The 22,778-nt window shown below is 41.0% G+C and overlaps 1 protein-coding gene across 1 annotated transcript in view; it reads right to left on the bottom strand.

Annotated features, from left to right (window-relative positions):
- Positions 1-12,314: 12,314 nt before the first annotated feature.
- Positions 12,315-22,778, bottom strand: part of LOC126457420 (uncharacterized) — a 47,731-nt gene continuing 37,267 nt past the window's right edge. Inside the window, exons 2-3 of the mRNA XM_050093690.1 lie at positions 20,634-21,509; positions 12,315-14,053 (exon numbers count right to left, since the gene is read on the bottom strand). Coding sequence (XP_049949647.1) covers positions 13,637-14,053; positions 20,634-21,488 — 1,272 coding nt within the window. The 5' untranslated portion in view covers positions 21,489-21,509 and the 3' untranslated portion in view covers positions 12,315-13,636. The remainder of the gene's footprint in view (positions 14,054-20,633; positions 21,510-22,778) is intronic.

Here is a 22,778-nt window from a genome sequence, read left to right as displayed (position 1 = left end):
TTTTTACACAAAATAGTGCAGAACATGATTATAATACCAGAACCAAAAACAGTCTGTATAAGGACTATAAAAGCTTAACATTAGTACAAAATAAGTCAAATACATGGGTACTCATATATTCAATAACTCAACAGAGCATATCAAAGGTAATATATGTATATCTGAGGAAAAAACTGGCTCTTTCCACATCGCAGAGACTCCTCTCCATGGGTTCAAATGGTTCAAATGGCTCTGAGCACTATGGGACTTAACTTCTGAGGTCATCAGTTCCCTAGAACTTAGAACTAATTAAACCTAACTAACCTACGGACATCACACACATCCATGCCCGAGGCAGGATTCGAACCTGCGACCGTAGCGGTCACACGGTTCCAGACTGTAGCGCCTAGAACCGCTCCGCCACCTCAGCCGGCTCCTCTCCATGGGATCCATGGAAAACGATAAATTCAATGTAACGTAATTGACGATATGTCGATTTACATGATCCAACACCTTACCACTCACTAGCCTAGCTCCCTACCGATTCAGAGCTCTGACTTTCATATTTCTATCTGCCAGGCACTTAATTTGCAGAGTATCCATGTAGATGTACATGAATTGGTAAATTCATTGAGATAAACAATTTGAAACTGAGAGGTCAAGTCGCCGCTCTGTAGACTGAGTATGTCTGGATAACTTAGCAACCCAGTCAGTGACTACAAGAATGCTATGCAACTTTGACGGGTGAATATTTTAATTGAAATATTAGAAGATAGTGCCCCTGATTTTGACGTATCTCCGAAAAAATCATGCCGTACCGACCAACTGAATAGAGAGAAGAATGTTACAAAAGTGATTTAGGCCCAAGACGAAATATTTCATTTGCTTCCGCAGATAACGCGGCAGCGTATGTTTACAACACAGGGTCTGGCAGGGAAGTATTACGTTTCAGACTCCGCTATAACGTAAGTGGTGGCGGAAGCATCGCATGCGCAATGGTTGATGTGCATTAGTATTAGTTGCCGTGGCAGTAGCCATAGAGCCTTGGACTTTGTTGACGACATCTTCGTTGTAATCGGTCATTCGGTAGCACAGGGACTTCGCCATCAGTTTAATGTTAGCCGACACGGTGCTGTCCCATCTCTACCAACAGTAATCAAGTGGTTCCCAATAATAAAGTCGTTCCACAACTTCAGAATGAGAGGAACGGTGAGGACTGCAACAGCTTGGGGAGGTATTCGGGCTGTTATAAAAGCAGAAAACATCGAGAAAGTTCGACACGCTATGGCGGGCAGCCCTCGCACTCAACGGTGCGTCAGCCCGCGCTTTGTGTGTTTCAGACAGATCAGTTCGCGGCGTTTTGCACTTTGATCTCCACTTTAATTATTTCTAATATTGCGTTATAAAAATTAAAAACCGTTTACCATAGCTGTCTCCTATTGTCGCCTTAGTCATCTTTCATCCTAATTAGACTTATAAATAAAAAACGAAAATTGTTGACGCATTGCACCATGAGGCAGAACCATCGGTTCTGGAAATATTAAGAAGACTAAAGTAGGACTCGATAAAATATTTAAAATAATGAATAATGGAATTGAACAGAATGTTTCTAATAAAAATAAGAGTATTTTTTACCAGATTTGGTGGTCTGAGGGGCAAGTTACTTAGCAAAGATACTGCGCAGTTGAATGTAAATGAAAATTTCATCAACGCTCAACACCAAGTTGTTAAAATGGAAGTTTGTGTTTGCTCAAGGCGGAAAGTAACCAAAAACAAATTTATTCGAGAGAGATGTCAAACTAATGGAGGATTATAATAAATAATTTACATACAAAACGAGAAAGCACTATGTCATCCAGGTCGTATCAAAGTATAGTTGTAAGCTTCCATTGGATAAAGAGACTTGTCAAAAAAGAATAACCAGTTTTGGTGGGAAAATAAGATTTTCTCGTCATAAAGGTTTAATAATAAAGTTAACATAGTGGTATTAACAACTGAGCTTCAGGTAATAAAGTAATTGGCTGATCAGTTACTTTTGAGCGATATTTTTAGGTAAGAAAACATACATGATTTCTGTATTTTTTTCTGGCTTGAGAAGGGACACTTAGTTTCACCCAATATTCATATTTTGCAGCGTGTGCCCACTAGCGAGGGCAAAGTCCACTTTCAACCAATACAAATGCGACCCATGTCGCACTTGATTCTTTCTCCACTCAGCTTCGAGAACAGACCATACTCCTAAAATTCCAACTATACGTTATTCATGATATGTTAAGGCGCCGTGATTTACAATTTTGAAACACATAACTGAACATCAAGACCACAGCGTGAAACAAACGGTGAAAATATGTGTTTAAAAAGATATTCACATTGATTTTTAAATAAGCCGAAAAGGTAGAAATAGTGTATTTGACCAATTGTTACATTTACAGTACCTTCTTCCACAGTATCAGTGGACACTACTAAGCATAAGTGAATTCTGGGAATGTTACCATGTCTGACGCGTGCATGTTTCTGCATTCATGTAGAATGGTTAGATCTATGAAATCAAAAGACATTATTTACTTAAATAATCAAAACGTTAACATCATTAGAGTAATGAACAACATCTGACGTGCTTCTCCTTATTGAAACACCAAAATAACATTGCTCAAGGAAAAACCAGACCATCTGTATAGCACGTGTGTTTGAATACAACTATCTAACTCTCTAAAGGCTTAATACGAAGTTGTAGCAGTAATACGTGACTGGATGCTATGAAAATTTGTTGTATTTATGATGTGAAGTATATCAATACAGAGTTGAGTGCTTTCGATTAGGTGAGATCCCTATTCAAAGACACTGCATTATCAGGCAGTACTGGTAAAATGTAAGTCAGCTGCTACATTAAGCGATGCTAAGAAGTGACATCACGGAAACGTTTGCATGGTAATCAACCTCCACAAGCGCGTCTTGGCACTTCTCCAGCTGCGAAGAGCGGCTGCTTCCATTGCGCAATCAGCTGCTGACACTGACAGCTGTCATGGCTCCGGACGCCAGTGGTCGCAGTCTGACCTCGATACGCTTCATGGTGAGTCACACTAGCCACTTGCAGTGACCGAGTCACCAACTATGTCATGGCCAGTTCTGTCTGCGCGCTCCTAGATACAGCGATTAAAGCTATCTTCTAAGTGCGAGTAATCCATCTGACTTTCTTTTCTGTAGAGGACTGCCACAGGGAAACGAGACTGATGATGCAAAATTTTTATTTGTCAAACATGTGAAATATGTTGGAAGACATTGAGAAGATCCTTTCGTAATCTCTAAAATCTTTGCAGGAAGTGATAGCAAACGACTGCTCAAGCTGAGGAGAAGAATCTAGAGACATACCGTCAGACATCTGGAAAAATATTATCCGCACAATCTCGAAGAATGCAAGCCCGGTACGACAACCGTCGCACAATCAGCTTAACAGCTTAAACATCCTTGTTGATGACAAGAATAATATTCAGAAGACTGGAAAAGAAAATTGAAGATCTGCTGGATGACGATCAGTTTGGCTTCAAGAAAGGCAGAGGCACAAGAGAGGTAATTCTCAGATTGCGTTTCATAATGGAAGCAAGACTTAACATTTCCATAGAATTTGTTGACCTAGAAAAAGCGTTCGACAATGTAAAGTGGCGCAAGATGTCAGAAATTATCTCGAAAAACGGTGTAAGCTAGAAGGATAGACAGGAAGTACGCAATATGTGTAAGGATCGAGAGGGAACAACAACAATGGAAGGCCGAGAACGTAGTGGTCAAAGCAGAAGGGGTACAACACAGGTATGTAGTGGTTAGCCACTACTGTTCAGTCTATTCATCGAAAGAACGATGGCGGAAATATTCAGGTTGAAAGTATAAGATTCTCAGCTATACTGAGGAACTGTAACGCCAGTGCAGTGAAATAAACAGTCCAGTGAACAGATACTACATATTGAGAGTAAAGGAAAACATTTCAGCATGTATGGAAGTGTACTGTGATCGATGGAGAAAATGAAAAGAATTGATGCGTTTGAGACGAGATGTTGTGGATGAATGACGAAAATTAGGTGGATTGATGATAGAAATTTGGAAATTCGAGGATAGTAACTGCTAAAGACACGTCTTAAGATATCAATGAGTAATTTCCGTGCCACTAGAGCGTAAAAGCTATAGGGGTAGATAGAGTTTGCTTCTAAGTGCTACTACTCTAAGTTGAAGAGGCTGACTGAGGAGAGGAATTCGTAAAGGGGCTACATCAAACCAATCACAATGATGATAATCACAAAGAGTGTCCAATCAGGATTTCCGTGGACACTGCAAATCGCTTAAGGCAAACGCTGCGGCTGTTACTTTGAAAAAGACTTCGGCCTCCTCTATCCTTGTCCTAAAGACGTCATTGACGGACCTTTCAAGCACAATCTTTCACTTTTTTCCGTGATACGTTGTTTTCATGTTTCTGTTATGTTTTGTAAGAGTTCTACGAACAGGCTAAGTTGCTCCGATTTTCAAACGTTTGATTGTTATAGTTATTCGGGAAATTTATCCCAGATTTAAAAATTTTTCGAGACCAAATTTTTTCAGCAAGCATAATTAATAGATCATCAAGATTTGCTGAACGTGTGATCTCAAATGGACTTCATATTACAACTAAAATAGGTCATTTACTAGCTGCAAGGCAAAAGCAATGTTGTTCTTTCAGTACAAGAAGAGGACACTTCGTTTGTAAAGAAAATGATTCTAATCCTTGTTAATTTAGAGAATTTGTGTGAAGATGCTTACATCAAGCGTCTCAGAGATCTACACTACTGGCCATTAAAATTACTACACCACGAAGATGACGTGCTACAGACGCGAAATTTAACCGACAGGAAGACGATGCTGTGGTATGCAAATGATTAGCTTTTCAGAGCATTCTCACAAGGTTGACGCCGTTGGACACACCTACAACGTGCTGACATGAGGAAAGTTTCCAACCGATTTCTCATACACAAACAGCAGTTGACCGGCGTTACCTGGTGAAACGTTGTTGTGATGCCTCTTGTAAGGAAGAGAAATGCGTACCATCACCTTTCCGACTTTGATAGAGGTCGGATTGTAGCCTATCGCGAATGCGGTTTATCATATCGCGACATTGCTGCTCGCGTTGGTCGAGATCGAATGACTTAACAGAACATGGAATCGGTGGGTTCAGGAGGGTAATACGGAACGCCGTGCTGGATTCCAACGGCTTCGTACACTAGCAGTCGAGATGACAGGCATCTTATCCGTATGGCTGTAACGGATCGTGCAGCCACGTCTCGATCCCTGAGTCAACAGATGGGGACATTTGCGAGACAACAACTATCTGCACCAACAGTTCGACGACGTTTGCAGCAGCATGGACTATCAGCTCGGAGACCATGGATGCGGTTACCCTTGACGCAGCATCACAGACAGGACGAACCTGCGTGCACGAATGGCAAAACGTCATTTTTTCGGATGAGTCCAGGTTCTGTTTACAGCATCATGATGGTCGCATCCGTGTTTGGTGACATCGCGGTGAACGCACATTGGAAGCGTGTATTCGTCATCGCCATACTGGCGTATCACCCGGCGTGATGGTATGGGGTGCCATTGGTTACACGTCTCGGTCACCTCTTGTTCGCATTGACGGCATTTTGAACAGTGGACGTTACATTTCAGATGTGTTACGACCCGTGGCTCTACCCTTCATTCGATCCCTGTGAAAACCTACATTTCAGCAGGATAATGCACGACCACATGTTGCAGGTCCTGTACTGGCCTTTCTGGATACAGAAAATGTTCGACTGCTGCCCTGGCCGGCACATTCTCCAGATCACTCAGCAATTGAAAACGTCTGGTCAATGGTGGCCGAGCAACTGGCTCGTCACAATGCGCCAGTCACTACTCTTGAAGAACTGTGGTATCGTGTTGAAGTTGCATGGGTAGCTGTTCCTGTACACGCCATCCAAGCTCTGTTTGACTCAATGCCCAGGCGTATCAAGGCCGTTATTACGGCCAGAGATGGTTGTTCTGGGTACTGATTTCTCCGGATCTATACACTCAAATTGCGTGAAAATGTAATCACATGTCAGTTCTAGTATATATATTTGTCCAATGAATACCCGTTTATCGTCTGCATTTCTTCTTGGTGTAGCAATTTTAATGGCCAGTATCGTAGAAAGCGCTTAACGACTTCACATTAAAATGCCTAAGGGATATAATCATACTATTTCCGCAATGGAAATTTTTAACTGCAATCACCGACTTTGAGAAGCTGCGAATATTTTCCTTGTTTTGTATGAATCAAGCCTCTCCATCCTCCTCTACGTTTCTCTTTTCATATCCAAGTAACAACTATATGCAAAACCCTATTAATTTTACAGTTTTCCTCCTCCGCATTTACTTACTTCCCAAATAAGTATTTCGGGATGGCCTGGCAGATGCTTTCAAACCAAGTACTCATATTTTCAGACGTCAAGGCAGATGTCGGCACAATAATAGTTTCGGATAATCAATGAATTCTGTGGTCTACATTTAGAAGCCGGCCGAAGTGGCCGTGCAGTTAAAGGCGCTGCAGTCTGGAACCGCAAGACCGCTACGGTCGCAGGTTCGAATCCTGCCTCGGGCATGGATGTTTGTGATGTCCTTAGGTTAGTTAGGTTTAACTAGTTCTGAGTTCTAGGGACTAATGACCTCAGCAGTTGAGTCCCATAGTGCTCAGAGCCATTTCTACGTTTATAACGGTAATATTTTTCCAAACTGACGCTTCTTTTATTTCAGTTATTTCCAGAGATTTCTTCCCTCACCCATTGCCATTACTACGGTTTCATATCCTCGCTTATCTGTTCACACTTGTTTTTTATTTATATTCTTCGATTGCGCCATTTTTCAGATACATCCAGTCTTTTTTTTCGGATTCCACATTGACCACGTCTCATGCCTAGACAGTCATGTGCTCCGGCTGAGCCGTGCATGGCTCGACGCCCCACCATTTCGTATTTTACGTCCTCTTTTAACGTATTTCCATCTCACCACGTTGATTTAAATTACTGGAGTTACTGAGTTGCTGTTTAGCCTGACCATCGTCGGCGCTAGAAGCGCTTATCGATAGGATCTTTGCTCGGCTGCTATGACTTCCCGGTTGTCATCTGTTGTGGAGTGAATCGGAACATGCGAGGAGGAGAGTTCACGGCCGCAGTTCGGGTCGTGAGTTGGGCCCTGCCAGGGAGTCGCAACGCGTCCGGAGCGCAGCCCGAGCCAGCCGGTCGCCGGCTTGCAGCAGCAGTGAGTCCTGCATGGACTCCCCAGCGTATTTTTACTATGCTATTATGTCAGAAACTCGGCTCGCTCAAAGACCAACGTTCGAATGCACGCTCCGTCGTGTGCTAAGGATTTGGTGGTGATATTGCATGCACGCCATGTGTTGACTTGCGGCTGTGTAGTTAAAATTATGGCCTCAGCACAATAAAATTAGCGACGTCGAGTGGCAATCTTCAGTGTAAGACACTCACCTGAATATGGCTGGATGGCTGCCAGTCGAAATTTTGTGACTATATGTTGACGTTATACTCATTACGTTGGAAAAGCTTTATGGATTACAATTCTTACTCCATTTGAAATAACTATTTCGGAGAGGTGATTTCATTGAAGGAAGCTTCATCGTCTGCTCCTGTCTACTGATCATATTCTTTATTTCTGACATCCTCTGTGATTCCACTTCCTAAACAGGAGAAATCTTTCGCGAGCTGTGATACCGAAAAATGCCCAGTTCGCGGCTCTCCTTTCCATCACTCAGTATCGCTTGTTCTTTGCTTTGTTATCTACAATGGTTAATTTCTGCAAATTTCGTCAGTCATGTTGAAGCCTTCCTTTCTTTCAGTCAGAAGGGTGAAACTTAGTTTCGCTCTATCTTTCAAGGCTTCAAGAATACAGGAGGCAAAACACAGTAGCTATTAGCTGCAGTTCTGCCTTACACTGTTCTTAACACGAACGTGTCTTTCTTGATGTTCCTCTTTGATAACTCATTTGGTTATCGCAGAAAATACACACAGCTTGAAATTTGTACATCTCGATAACCCAATGCGAGAAACTGAAAGAGGTAAATGCTGTCGTGTTGCGTGTTAAAAGTAGGTTACCATAAAAAACTACAGAAACAGATTTAATGACTTTAAATACTTGGAACAAACTTTCGGAACTACGATTTGGTAAAATAGGTATTTGGTATTTATTAGAGCTATAGCTTCGCTAAATGATTTTCGTGAACGTTAACTCAGTAACCGAGGCCGGCCACGGTGGCCGAGCGGTTCTAGGCGCTTCAGTCCGGAACCGCGCGACTGCTACGGTCGCAGGTTCGAATCCTGCCTCGGGCATGGACGTGTGTGTTGTCCTTAGGTTAGTTAGGTTTAAGTAGTTCTAAGTTCTAGGGGACTGATGGCCTCAGATGTTAAGTCCCATAGTGCACAGAGCCATTTGAACCATTTTTTAACTCAGTAACCAAATCACTAAGTGGTGACACAAATAAAAAAAACTGATTAGCCCCAAATGGAATAACAGGACATTTTTATGAATTTCAGTTGCTTGATAATAATGACTAAAGTCAATAAAACTGGCAACAGTTCCCTTATTGGAATAGAAACACAGTTAGCAGCTCTACGTGTTGTAATACCGCTTTAAATCAACGTTTATCATTAAAATACTTTAACAGCTCTGATAATTTTTAAGCCGTTGTCTATGACAGGATTCTCTCTTCTATAGTTAAGGTATGGTAATAAATGAAAGTAATTATATCGCATGTTAACTGAAAATTGTTTACTTCCTGTAGCCACTTCTTATAAACATCGGCCGAGATTAGTTAAGTTTTAGCGATACTATTGCCTTCTGTTGTCATACCAATCTAATATCACGGCAAACAGTTTTCCTCTGCATTGCTGCGCCAATGTGGCTGTGTATTAGACCGTTTAGTCATCTGATATCCAGGTCATTCGATGCAAGTGTGGCTCTACGCTGCACTTCACACCTGGCGGCTCTGACTCTTTTAAGAAATTTTCCGCTACTTTGTGTCTGTGCACCTCGCTCCCCTTTGCCGCACCGAGTGGCCGCGCGGTTTGAGGCTCCATGTCACGGGTTGCACGGAGGTTCTACTCCTCCCTCGGTCGTGTGACACACACACACACACACACACACACACACACACACACACACACACACACACACACACACACTTGCCGCTCTTTATGTTTGCCTTCATATACATATCCCCGTTTTTTATCCTTTGAATTCTTTACACGTGGTTTTTTTCCAGTGTATCTTGTTCGACGGTTCTTCCTTTAAATGATTTGATACAATCTTTGTGGTTAACAGCCCAACCAACCGGTGAAATGTAATGCTTTGATAACCTTTCGTAATTGTTAATTTGCACTTTTAAACTTTTAAAATAATTTGGAAAGTTTAGTGCATCTTAATACCATGCACCTTAACTCTTAATTTTGTGCAATTACATCCTTGCTTTTTCTTTTCTTCTAGAAAACCTGAGGGAGGCTTTACCATGTGAAACACGTTATTTATAATAAAACTAGCTTTGCAACCGAGACTGTGTCCTTTCTTTTTCAGTTTGGTTCATAAGAACCAGGTGCCGATTTCAATGCTTCCTATTTTTTTGCTCGTTCTTCTTCCTCTAATATTCTTTCAGGTTCTCAACATGTATCCTCCTATCCTCAGACCATTTTGTCCGTCTCTTCGCCCTCCTGCCTTGGAATGCTTCAATTTTTAACACGTTCTTAAAAATCTGTTGCATTTTTTCACTTTTTTTTCTTTCCAAATCTTTCCTAACTTCTTGTATCCAGGCTATTGTTGACTTCTTGTCCCCAAGATATTTAACAATCTCTTGAGTTAATCTGCTGCCGTTCATTCTGTATGAACGTGTAAAGAAACATCCATCACCTGTTCTGTTGCGTTTCAATTATGTTCTCTATGTCGCGATATTCTTCATTACTTCTTATTGAATGCCTCTGCATTTCTTAGCGGACCGTGTATTTTTTCTAATGATTCTTCTTTCTAGGACTTCAATTTGTGTAATATGTAATTTAGTACTAACACTCACTTGCACAGATACATTCTGTTTTTACTACTGTCTTGTAGTGTTGTATTTTCAAATTTTTAGACAGAGACATCTTGTTGTAAATGTTTCTGGTTGTATCAAACGCTCTCTCCTTTTTACGTACTCTTTCTTCCACAGCGAATTTCTCTAAACCATTTTCTGGAATCACTTCTCTTAAAAATTTAAATTTGTTAATCCTCTATTTGTCCAATATATGTTATGAGAATTTCTGGAGAATAACTTATGTTTTCCACATTGTGTTTTCTACAGAAATTCTTTAACCTGCTTTGTTGGTAGTTGCTTCTAAGAGGTTGATTTCTATTACTGCATTAGTTAGGTTTTAGAAAGAACGGTAAAATTATCTGTAAATGCTAGATTGAATTTCACTATCTTTGTTTATAGTCCCAAATGTTACTGATGCAATGTTCTTTTAGTTTCCATTCGCTTACTATTTTCTCGGGGAGGGGAGAGGGCAGACAGGGCCCGGAGGAGGGAGGAGACAAACCGTCACCTTGCCTTAACCTGTTTTATTTTGAATGCCTTAGAGATTTCACCCAGAAACTTTTCTTTTGATTTGGTGTCTGTGAGCATGTCACGAATAAGGTTTGCTATTTTAAATTTAATGCCAGCTTCTTCTGTCACTATCTAGTGTTTCCGTACCAACCGAATCAAATGCCTTTTAAAACTGATAAATCTTCCAGCTATTAGTTTAGAGTTCGTAAGTATGTGACGGATTATGGATTTTTCGTTGAAAAATCTGTTCTGAGCAAGATCTGCCCTTTGCAAATCCATTCTGATATTCATCCAAATGGCTATCAAGTGCGTAAGACCTTGTTTAGTAAAATTGTTGAAAATATTTTATAAGCCACTGGCAACAGAGATACCTCTGTAGTCATTTGTATCATATTTGTCACCTTTCTTGTGCAAAGGAATAACCATTTTCCTTTCTTCTGGAATCATTTCAGGTTCGCGTATCTTTTCATACATGGTCATAAGGTTAGTTACAATTTTTTGTTGAGACCATTTTTTAAGTTCAGTTGTAATACAGTCTTCTCCACTGGCTTTTTTGTTTTTCAGGGAACTTACATTATATGTGTAATAATTATGAAAAACCGGTTGCTGTACCAGTCAAACCATCATGGAACGGAATAAGCTTTACAAATATATAAGATTTCTGATGATTGATGAGGAGGTTAAATGAATTAGTTATAGAGTCATACACTGAAGCGCCAGATGACAGAGTACACATGAAAGCATCTTTGTAACAACTGTGTCAATATTCTATATATTTCAAGAAAAATGCGTATCGATAATACATAAATAGGTACTAGAATGAACGTCGTTAAAAAGTAAAATGTAATTTTTGGAATAAGAACATATTTTTTGAGAGAACTATAGTTACGTATGATTCAACATACAGAGGCAGTAGAATTTCCTTCTGTGCTAAATTCAAAGAATAATGTCGTAGTTACTGTGATAAAGTATCTAAAAAGTTTTATTTAGTATAGAACTCTTGTTTCTAGCTTACAATGCAGGCTAAGTCACGAACGAATCAAAGCGAAATACACATTTTATACATAACGCATGTACACATCTTAAGTACTATAGTATATGAGCAACCTTTAATTAAACAAAATGTAACTTAACAGAAAGCAAGCGTAAATAATATAAAATACGTACAGTGTGTCTTATTTTATCTTATGTGAGTGGGATATGTATTTGTTTTAGCCAGTATAAATGCAGCGAAGTGGAGGGAACATAGTTTGGGTATCACTGTTATCCGACAGCATACTGAGGAAATCATCCTGACATTCGCCTCAGTCGTGTAGATAAATCACGGGAAACATAAATCCGAGTGGCCGAAGGGAGATGTGCATCCAAACGCGAACCAACATTTTAACCACAGCCTTATTGCGGTAGGTATATGTGAAATGAGAGAGCTGGCGTGTATGTCGATCCGTGGCAAAGACATAACGATGTGCAAACTTTCATATACCCAGTGAGACAGGTACGAGTGACAGAACAAACTACACCATAAACATGGTTTTCCTTATATGCCCTTGGATATTACTTCTGTCCACTGCTGTTTGGTTGCAAGGATATGACTACATAAGAACATCTAACTGTTTTTCTTTAACTTTAAATTGTGAATAAGCATTGATTGGTTTCCGACATGTTCTTAAGTAGCAAATTAATCTTGTTACACTTTCTTTCCCTTGACCCATATTCCCTGTTGTTCTCTCTCTCTCTCTCTCTCTCTCTCTCTCTCTCTCTCTCTCTCTCTCTCTCTCTCTCTCTCTCTCTCTCTCTCTCTCATATGTAACAGTCGCACGAATAATAGAAACTGGAAGATTTTAATGTAATCTTAACGCTCATGTCAGTGATTTAATATTCTTCACGCAACTGTCCATTGAAAGTTCTCTCGTCGAAACAACAGCTTATCTATAATTTCTGCTAACCTGAAAGTCGTGCGTCTTTGGCGCTCTGCGGTAATCGAAGATTGTTCCTCCCAAGAAGGCGACGCTCAGATGCAGAGGTGGTGGGACGCTGGACTGCATCCGTTAGTGCACGATCAAATTGCAATTGTTACTATTGACGTTAAAGTAAACAGCATCATGCGCTAGGACGATGGTTACTTAAGGAACCAAAATTGCAATAATCAGAACTAAAATTGTGGCAGTGAATTACTCCACGGTGCTACGGCGTATATAAACACACATCAAAATGTCACGAGAGGTCAGTCATTTGCCAGTGACCGGCATGTGTTCATGTTGACAGGTCAACTACAGGCTGACTGTTTTTAGAGAAATTGTGGTTAACGATATTTTAAAATATATGTCCAAATATAACCGACAAGTCATTGTCTACTCCTTAGATAAGAACCACATTCAGAGGGTCTACGAACAACTGTGTTTCGGTAAGAATAGCAAGAAAGAAGGCAGGAAGCTTGTGATTAACGTTGTATCGACGACGAGATGATCAGAGGTAGAGTACAGGCTGTGCCTGGAGGAAAAGGGAAGTAAGGAAGGAAGGAAGGTTAGATACGGGACCTGAGACTGGAAGATGATGGGGCAAGGAAATCGTGGGTGTCTTTTTTCAAGGAACAGTACCGGAATTTGCCTTTATGTGATGTTGGAAAACCGCGAAAAGTTTCCATCTAGATGGCCGGAAGGGAGTTCGAATCGAATCGAATCGATATTACTGCGATCTCACTGAGCCTCTTTGCTCAGTTAGAGGAAGAGCAGCGGCGTGAGTGTTTGGGTTGGCTTTAGTGCTGACACAGACACTGATTGTCAATCCCAAGACCGGCTAGAACCAAGTTCGGCCTCCTCCTACCTACCGACAGACATGGAACAGCTATAAACGCACTGGACTCGCATTCGGTACGACGACACCGGTTCAACCACATGTCCTGCCACCCATATTCAAATATTTAGTCAGTTGCCCAATTCGAGCTCATGACTACGTCGTCGGCCGGACATTAAACTGTCATATCCCACTCCTTCTTCGTTTTACATAAAATGTTTACGTCAAGAGCGTTGAACTGCATATGATTTATTCTACCTTTACTTCAAACAACCCTTTGGAGTCAAAATGGGGGATCAGGTACTCGACGTAACGCAGGAACCTTTCATTTCTGCAGTGCTTCTGACAAAAATCGTCCGCCTGCTCTTGGAAAGTTTCCAGTGTCATGTCGGCCATCTGCCCCGCCATGTGGGTGTCGAGGATGAGCGGCAAGATGTGGAAGGTGACGTAGACGCCGACCATGCCGAAGCGGTCAAAGTCGTGGCGCAGGCTGTCCAGCGGGTAGGCGTCCGCCTGCTGGAGGCGCCCCAGGGCCCGCAGCACGCGCTGCAGCTCCACGTGGTACTCTGCCAGCAGCTGGTCCACGTGGTCGCGCAGCACTTCCAGGCTGGCGCTCGTGTGCAGGAAGTACTGCAGCTCCACCGCCGGACACCCCACGTACATACCCTGCAAAGTTCAAGCAACCGTGCTTACGGTGGCCGGCTCAGCCCCTCCTGAGATTCCTCACATCCCTTTTCTAACGTGTTTCTGGAGATGTCCAGTGAGCCGATATGAAATGGAATGATCATAGGGGTGCGTCTAAAGTTAAGCATGTGGCAGACGTTTGTTCATTGGTAGGAAATCAGTAAAACGTGTTTAGTCTGCAAACGAAGTTGTTTACAAAACATTCATGTTATCTATTATACTGAGAGACTTGTATCAAATAGGATTACAGCGGTTACTGAACTATACAAAGAACGACAGCACGAATGATTGCTCGACCCTTCATGACAAAAAAATCTTAACTAGCTGACACTTTAACATAGACAAAAACTGTCCCCAAAAGCCTATTTACAGACATCACCAACTAGCTTTAAATGACAAATCTAGGGAAAAAAATGTTCAAATGTGTGTGAAATCTTATGGGACTTAATTGCTAAGGACATCAGTCCCTAAGCTTACACACTACTTAACCTAAATTATCGTAAGGACAAACACACACAACCATGCCCGAGGGAGGACTCGAACCTCCGCCGGGACCAGCCGCACAGTCCATGACTGCAGCGCCCAAGACCGCTCGGCTAATCCCGAGCGGCGAGAAATCTAGAAGTATACCACAACCCCTACGTAGTGATCTGTAGGTATCGTGCACACAAGTTTAGACTAGAAATCTCCTGGCATATTTAAACTGTGTGGCGGACCGATAGTCGAACCTGAGACATTCGCTATTCGCAGGAAAGTATTAGGTTGGTGCGTAAGTTGTGGCGTATTTCTGTAAGTTTAACAGAACGGAGACTTTAGTTATCAACAACAGCCTCCTTCACTATTTACAATAGTCTGACATCGTTAGGTTAACTTTTCGATTCCGCGACTGTAGAAATCACGTGGTTATGATGCGAAGAACTGCTCGAGCCATTTTCGTACCACTTTTTCATCCGGAAAGGAAGTTCCTTGAAGGTTGTTTGATGGAGAGCGGAAAACGTGAAAGATCTGAGGGCGCAAGATCATGTGAATAAGTCAAGTGCGAAATGACTTCCCGATCCAACTCTTGTATAGTGCTCTTTTGTCAGTCTAGAATAATGCGGGTGGGCGTGTATCATTGTCGATTAATACCTTTAAATGATCATCAATTTTCTTGCAATGCTGTGTGTACTGGCATTATTCCCGTACACAGCTGCCTCAGGTACTGTCGCCCCTCTGTTTAACTTAAGCAGAAGAATATGTCGAAAATATTCTGATTTATCCACATGGCACTCCATTTTCTAGCTTCCATAGCTCCACTCACTATCTCCAAATGACATCATGACATTATGTAAAATCAAATGGCACCAGTGTACTACAAATAAAAAACAGCAGATAATTAGATTTATGGCAACCGTAATACCAGCAAGCAAAACAAAAACACCAACAGAACACATAGCCAGAGAACTGGCGCAGTGATCAGTGCATAAGACTTGCTTTTTGGACGACGATGGTTCAAAGCCAAGTCCAACCATCCAGATCTAGTTAGTCCATCAGTTCCCCAAATCGCAATGCCAGCATGGTTCCTTTCGTTCCCCATTCTTTCCCATCCTTAACAAATGGTCTCTCGTTGGGAGAAATGTGCTTCTCACAAGTGACTGTACAGAGAAATAAGCATGTAGACATGAAGAACAAAGATGTAGAATGTTTGTTTTATTCATAAAGCTTTAAGAGTTCTCATATAAAAATTGAAGGCGCTACTGTTCTCCGCACCCTAATATATAAAAAGCAATTAATGTAAAACTAAAATGTGTACTACAAATACCATAGCATTGTTTATGTTTAGTTTAAATGTTTTCTTCTTCTTTGTACAAAGATACTTACAGAATTTTCGTTTTGTAAGTCAGTTTATTCATATGAAATACCACTAACAAGGGGACATCACGATGCTGGGACCTCAGTTTCTTTTGTCAGAAACGTAATTTTTATTAAGAATGGTGTTTAGTTTTTTGCTTAGGTGATGGGCTAGACGCTTCATACAGTTAACTACATGCCTACATGGTACATTTTCATGGTGTCTTTTTTGTTGAGATCGTAATTTAAGAACTGATAGATTATCATTTTACCCCATCACCTTTCAGTTTTGTCAAATAAGGTGTCCTTCCTATTTAACACTTTTTTAAATAAGTGCCTGAAGTAAGTTTGTTGGGTTTCTGCCTATGCATCTTCTGTTGTTTCTACAAAATGCTCGTGTTTTATTGATGTATTCTTGTTTAATAGTTGCAATAGTGTCTGCTTTGTCTGGTTTTGAAATAACAGCATCATTATCTTTTATTTTGTCATTAATAGCATTTACGATTTTGCTTTTTGTGATCAATTGACTGACTGGAATTTTTATTATTGTTTCTTGATTATTATGGATCTTTTACAAACTACATTGCTTTATTCTGCTGCTGGATTTTTGTTGCATCTACTGCCATTTTTACACGTCCAATCATTTCTGCTTTACTACTATGGTACGAATCTCATACAGTGCTGTAAGTTCAACATTTCTGTAAACATTTTTGTTGATATGTTCAATGTTGGGAAGGTCTCACACTCTTGTAGAATTCAAGTTTTCAATTTGAATTTGTTTTCCGTTACATTAGTTATTTATTAGTTAGTGAAGAGTTAATGTTCTTACTGTGTTGATGTCTAATCGTTTATGTTATATGTAGTAATGTTCATCGTAATGTTAAATATTTTGTTTTGTGCTAGCTTGCCCTTTTCTAGGTATGTCATGTGTATTATAGTATTCAGATGCCCTGTCTTCTTGTATTTCAGTTGGACTTCTTCTTTCACCAACATCACGTCTTATGTTTTATTTAACCAGCTAGATACATTGTTGACTTGGTACTGATCATAATGTGAGATGATTTGGTTTTTCAAGCACTTGGTGTTAGAATGTATGTGGCTTTGCAACAGAGGCATAGTAGTGGTTTCATAAAAATAATAATTTCATTTATTATTCTCTTTCAGAGTGAAGGAATGACGTGTGCATTAATTCTGATATCTAGGGGATCAGCAAGTACGTATTGCTACTATAGTAGCGTGGTACATGGCAGCCAAATTTTACTATTTGACTCCCTTGTTTTTAATCATTAACAACCCAGTTTGGATGTTTGATTTGTCAAACGCAGATCGTTTTTAATTTTTGTTCGTCTTCTGTAATTTTTGTTTCTCTGTCAGCATGAACAAAATTTTAAATGTAAGTACAAAAAGTGAAATTTCAAATTTATCATGCAGTCTTAATGGCATGAATAGATGGCAATGCAAGAAATATTTCGACAGTTACTTGGATTTGAGTTTTACATGTACTGTTGCTGGGGAGAATGACCACAGCGCATCGTTGTTTCAGAATCCTAGCTAATAAAGGTATGCTTCCTAATAAAACGTTACGACAGTTGCCGAATCACGGTAATTCAGTAAACAAACCAATAAAACATTTTTTTAAAAGAAATGACAGAACAACGAAAGCATTCAGTAAATAAGCTACGATTCCTACAGAGGCCCTACCAAAGTTGCCGACCATGTAACCAAGGAAAATCTTATATTTTAAGAGCTGTTCTGAACATACTAGATATTATAACAACTGAATCAGCTACCAAGCAACTGTTAAAGTTCATTGCCAGAATAAAGAGGATGAGCCAGCCAGTCTGCAGTACACTAAATTCGAAATTTCCACAATAGGCCACACACAGCCCGAAACTTTAAAACCTTCAACACACTCACCATCGACGGGCAGGTTCACAGCTAAATCACCTTCTATCCATTTAATACAATATAAAAGGCGCCCAGTGAAAATGTACCTTTCAGTAATTTGTCGAGCACATGCATCAAAGACAGGTGGAGGTGAACCTCTTTCCACGGTACAAACCCATATGTGAGGGGACAGTTTCCAATTTCGATTCAGATCAGGAACACTCATCCTGCCTGTGCAACCAGGAGGAGGAATGCCTGGTTAAATGCCGGCCGGAGTGGCCGAGCGGTTCTAGGTGCTACAGTCTGGATCCACGCGACCGCCACGGTCGCAGGTTCGAATCCTGCCTCGGGCATGGGTGTGTGTGATGTCCTTAGGTTAGTTAGGTTTAAGTAGTTCTAAGTTCTAGGTGACTGTGACCTCAGCAGTTAAGTCCCATAATGCTCAGAGCCATTTGAATTTGAACCAGGCTAAATAGCTGGCTTCAATCAATCACAGCTTATTGTCCATCACTGGCAGCCACTGCTCCTCGTATGTGGATCTCTGACTCTCAAACTAAATGACAGCTTGAAGGGGAATAGCACATTGTGCCATGCTATGTTCACAGCAGGCCTGCTTGGCGGCGTACTCCGCCGAACCCTCACATGCCCTGGTTCGCGGCAGAATGATACCCAACACCCCCACTGCTGAAGCAAGTACAGTTTGTCATGTATGAGCTGGGCCATTTTCTCTGCGGGTGTGCGTGTTGCAATGAGTTTAGGACAGAAAGGGAACTGGGGCAGATGAACTGTTTGCCCAAAAGATGTCTCATCTGCTTCATTGCCTTTAGAATCGCATGGACCTCTGCAGCAAATATAGCATATTCTTTGGAAATCTGAATACTGAAGATACGATTGGGCATGTAAAACGTTAAAAAAACGTTTTTGTAGCAATTTCCACAACAAGTTGATCAACACTACTGTATCAAAGATCTTTCCAGTATAATTTGTTTCCTCATCATTGCTTTAGTTACGGAGATCAGTGAAACAGGACTATCTCCAAGTAGGTAACAAGACCCCACATGTTTTGTAACTTTTTGCAGCGTAGTACTTGGGTGGCTTTTTCAGCATTCGCAGTTATCAACACGAAATATAGATTGTACATGAATATGGAGAAAGAGATGCGAACCGCAATTTCCATTGTTTTGCCAAGATTTGAGGAACTGATATACACAAGCAAGCTCATCCTTCGAATTAATTGCATTGAAATAATAAGATGTAATAAGATTTCAAGTTGATTAAAATGTATTGTGTCAACAGTTAATAATGTATATCTATTCTTATGTCAAGGGATCTGTGGATCGTAAACGTTTGAAAACCAACGGAACAGGAAACCCATGTTCCACATCATAAATGTAGCACCACTAGCCAACAGTTGAGAGTCACCGCCTAACTACTGCATAACCATATTGCGTCAAGAACCTGTTTCTGCATTAAATCACTCAATCTGGCACCAGTATGTCGCTATGACCATTGTCCAGCATGATATTTGGGCATTCCAACATGTGACCAGAGGATACCTTCAGCATCTACATCACAACATGCTGGATCAATGTTGCGTCTAAGAAACTCCCTCTCAAGCAGCACAGGGCAGCGTGTCAGTGGCCACTTCATTGGGTTACCGCCATATCGTTCAGACTGGGAACCAATCGCTGTCCGCTGGTGCAGTAATCAATCTCAGTATTGTTCAACTAGACTGTCTGCCATAGGTTCTCCATCTGCAATCGGCTGTCCTGGGCTTTAAACTGGACCCATACTAGGCTGTCGCTGGAAGCTGGCAGGACTGGTGTTACAGATTTTGCTCCGCAGATGACATCGCCTTCAAGGCTGTCAGTACCACCTGTTCACCATGTTGACAGGAAATATGAGTCACCATCACTAACTCGGCACCAGCAGCTGCTGAGCTGCCTGTGCAGCAGGAATGCTCTGACCCTGAATCATGCTGCACTGTTTATGGCCACATGCGTGATGATGATAGCATACTATCACTGGACGTGAACCTGGGGCATAGTTGAAATCTTAAAGATCATCATTGGTACCCCACTAGTGAATTCACACTTGGAGGTTCAGACAGGTACCTTGACAAGCTTTCACCAAACCGCGAAAGGGTAGAGACCTCATGAAGCTGCTGACAACATTATATAAAGGAAAAGTACTGCAGTTATCCGTTGAATTTCAGAAAGGAGTTTTGAAACTCTAAGAGCACAGAACATGTGATATCTGAGTCTTTTTGTCATTATCTCGCACAAAAAAAATCGAGAAATTCTGCGGACAGTTGAAATATCGTGAAAGACCGGCTGTCGCAAACTTTTTCATAAATTTCCTGCACCAGTTTTTTGCTTACTATAGATGAGCAGCATTTGTCCATCTAATCTTAACTAACGTTGTAAGTGACTATCACAACCACTTATCATATTCGGTCCATATACAGCATTAATTCCATGATGAATCTCAAGTACTTTGACATTTTGACTATATAAACCGTATGAGAGTGAAATTCAATGTTACTTTCCCATTACTGCAGCTATGGACACGCTGACCTACTGGGTTAGAAAAGGTGGTTACTGTTCTGCTACCTCCACGAGGAAATGGGGGTTACTTTTCGCACTGATCTCTTAGAAAGACACCTTTGCATAGTTTCTCTCCAGTCTCGAGTCACACATACAAATAACTTTCATGTACACGGTTATCAACTGCTTATTCCTTTGTGCCAATTTCTCAGAGTCGGTTTACTGGTATAATGGTGCATCTCCAAAAGGATTCCATACTGATTAATTTAACAATATGAAAAAGTTCTCCAATATCTCACCTGAAAATCGAAGACGCGAACCTGTAGACTTTCCCCGTCCCTGCGAAACATCATGTTGTTCCTGTGGAAGTCGCCGTGTAGCATAACTCTGAAATCTACTTTCGACTTTGTCACCACATCCACTGTCATGCGCAGCAGAGGAAGCCCGAAATCGCTCAGCTTGCCCTTGTACTTGTGAAACCAAGCGTATTCTTCGAAGATCTTTACCATTTTACCAAATCCCTCCGCCATTGAGGACTCGTAGCTCTCGAGCATCTTTTCGTTGAAGATGAGCGACTGGTGGAATAGACCGTCTGCATACTGCTCGTCGTCCAGCAAGGCGACGGATGCGGCGTGCAGGCGGGCTAGACCTCGCACTGCGACCGTACACTGCTCCAGATCCAAAGAGACGGCCTCGTCCACCTGACGGAACCCGGAAGCGTCCAGGTCTTCAATCACCAGAAAGTCGCTCGGCGTCGAGCCCTGATAATAAAACTTGGGCCACACAGGCTGCCACTCGTCAAGGTCAACCGCTCTGAGAGCAGCCTCCACGGCCGGGAGGAAGCTGCTGTAGGCGATCTTCTCCTTGGTGAACACTCCACTTTCGATTACGTCCTTGAGGAGACCGTCGGAGTTCGGCGCGATCTTCACAATCAGCGACGTGGTCTTATCTCTCTGGGTCGCCCCAGTCACGGTGTTCCGCGCGACAACCCTGAAGGTTTCGCTCAGGTAGCCGCCACACACCTCCGCCACAGAGACGATCTGTACGCTGGATTCATCGGTTGCTGGGTCAGAAGCTTTCAGGGCGTCGGCGACAAAGGCCTTGTCCAGCCAAGACGGTGGCGTCACCTGTTTCGCTCCATCTCCTCTCGGCATGGCTGATTTATGTGCCTCGACCTTCGGAACAAAAGAATCACATGCTACGTTAAATCAGGAAATGCTATAGTATGACTGAATTTTTACATAACAACATTCGGAAAAGGTATCTTAAAACCACCAAGAGCACTGATTTATGATAAAATATTAACAAAAAATAAATAAAAACAGTATCTAAACTGAAATTTATGGGAGAAATATCTGAAGCCTTCAAAATAACTACAGGTATATTACAAGATGATGACCTTTACCCAGCTCCTTCAGATTGTGTTCTAGAGAAAACAGTGCGAATTTGATATGAAAGGCTGAACGAATGTAACAAATTTCTCATAATAGAGATAAGAAGGAGCTATCCGTAATTGGTTTGGAGTAATTTTAATAGTCAAGATCGTATTCAGTACTATTATTCCTGATTAACAGTTTCAAGAGTTAAGACTCGTTAAAGAAACTTGTTATATGTCCTGTTCCATTATTACTGTATCACACATACTATGTCGACATTCTAGTGGGTATTATGTAGGACAGTTGACACAGGTTTGTTAAATAATGTAGATCAATGGAGTATTTAATTCGTAATGTATTTTGACAAACCTGTTTGGAATATCCAACACAATATCCACTAGGATGTCAGCATGGTATGTGTGATAGTCATAATGGAACGGGACGCGTAACAGCAAGTTCTTTATCTGTCGAAAGACTACAGTCTGTCGAAACCCATAACAAGGAATAAATATCACTGACTATTAAATTTTTTTCGAATGAATGTAATAATTCTCCAACAACGTCGGGAAGAAGGATGACTTTGCTACTCTTTCTGAAAATGTGACATCTGCTGTAACACAAATTAATGTTTTAGAAGAACATAGTAAATAAAACTACCTCAAGAATTTCTGTAGAGAAAAAATAATATTTTTTAAAAACATTAAAAATGCACAAAAATTTCTGAAAACAAATATTGACCAAAATGAAAAATTTAAAAATTTGAATTTCTTGGTGAGATAATGGACGAGAATTGTTTGTAAACAGCTGCTATGAAGGAAAGGAAACAAAATGGGAAGCGCATATGGTATAACTCGAGACTTCTCAAAAAATGCCTGTCGAAAAATACATAACTAGGACACTGCAATATATTAGTGAAGCCAGAATATCTGTGAGTTAGTGAATGTCTAGCGTTAAACTAGGATTCAGATCTATAGAAACACTAGAAAGCGGATCATTAGGAAAATATTAGGCCTACGAAAAACTATGCGAAAATGTAAATTACGGAGTAACAATGAACTTTATCGACAT

This window comes from Schistocerca serialis, chromosome 2 (assembly GCF_023864345.2).
Source record: "Schistocerca serialis cubense isolate TAMUIC-IGC-003099 chromosome 2, iqSchSeri2.2, whole genome shotgun sequence".
NCBI lineage: Eukaryota > Metazoa > Arthropoda > Insecta > Orthoptera > Acrididae > Schistocerca > Schistocerca serialis.
Note: the sequence above shows the minus strand (reverse complement) of the source record. Positions and strands in the feature narration are given on the sequence as shown.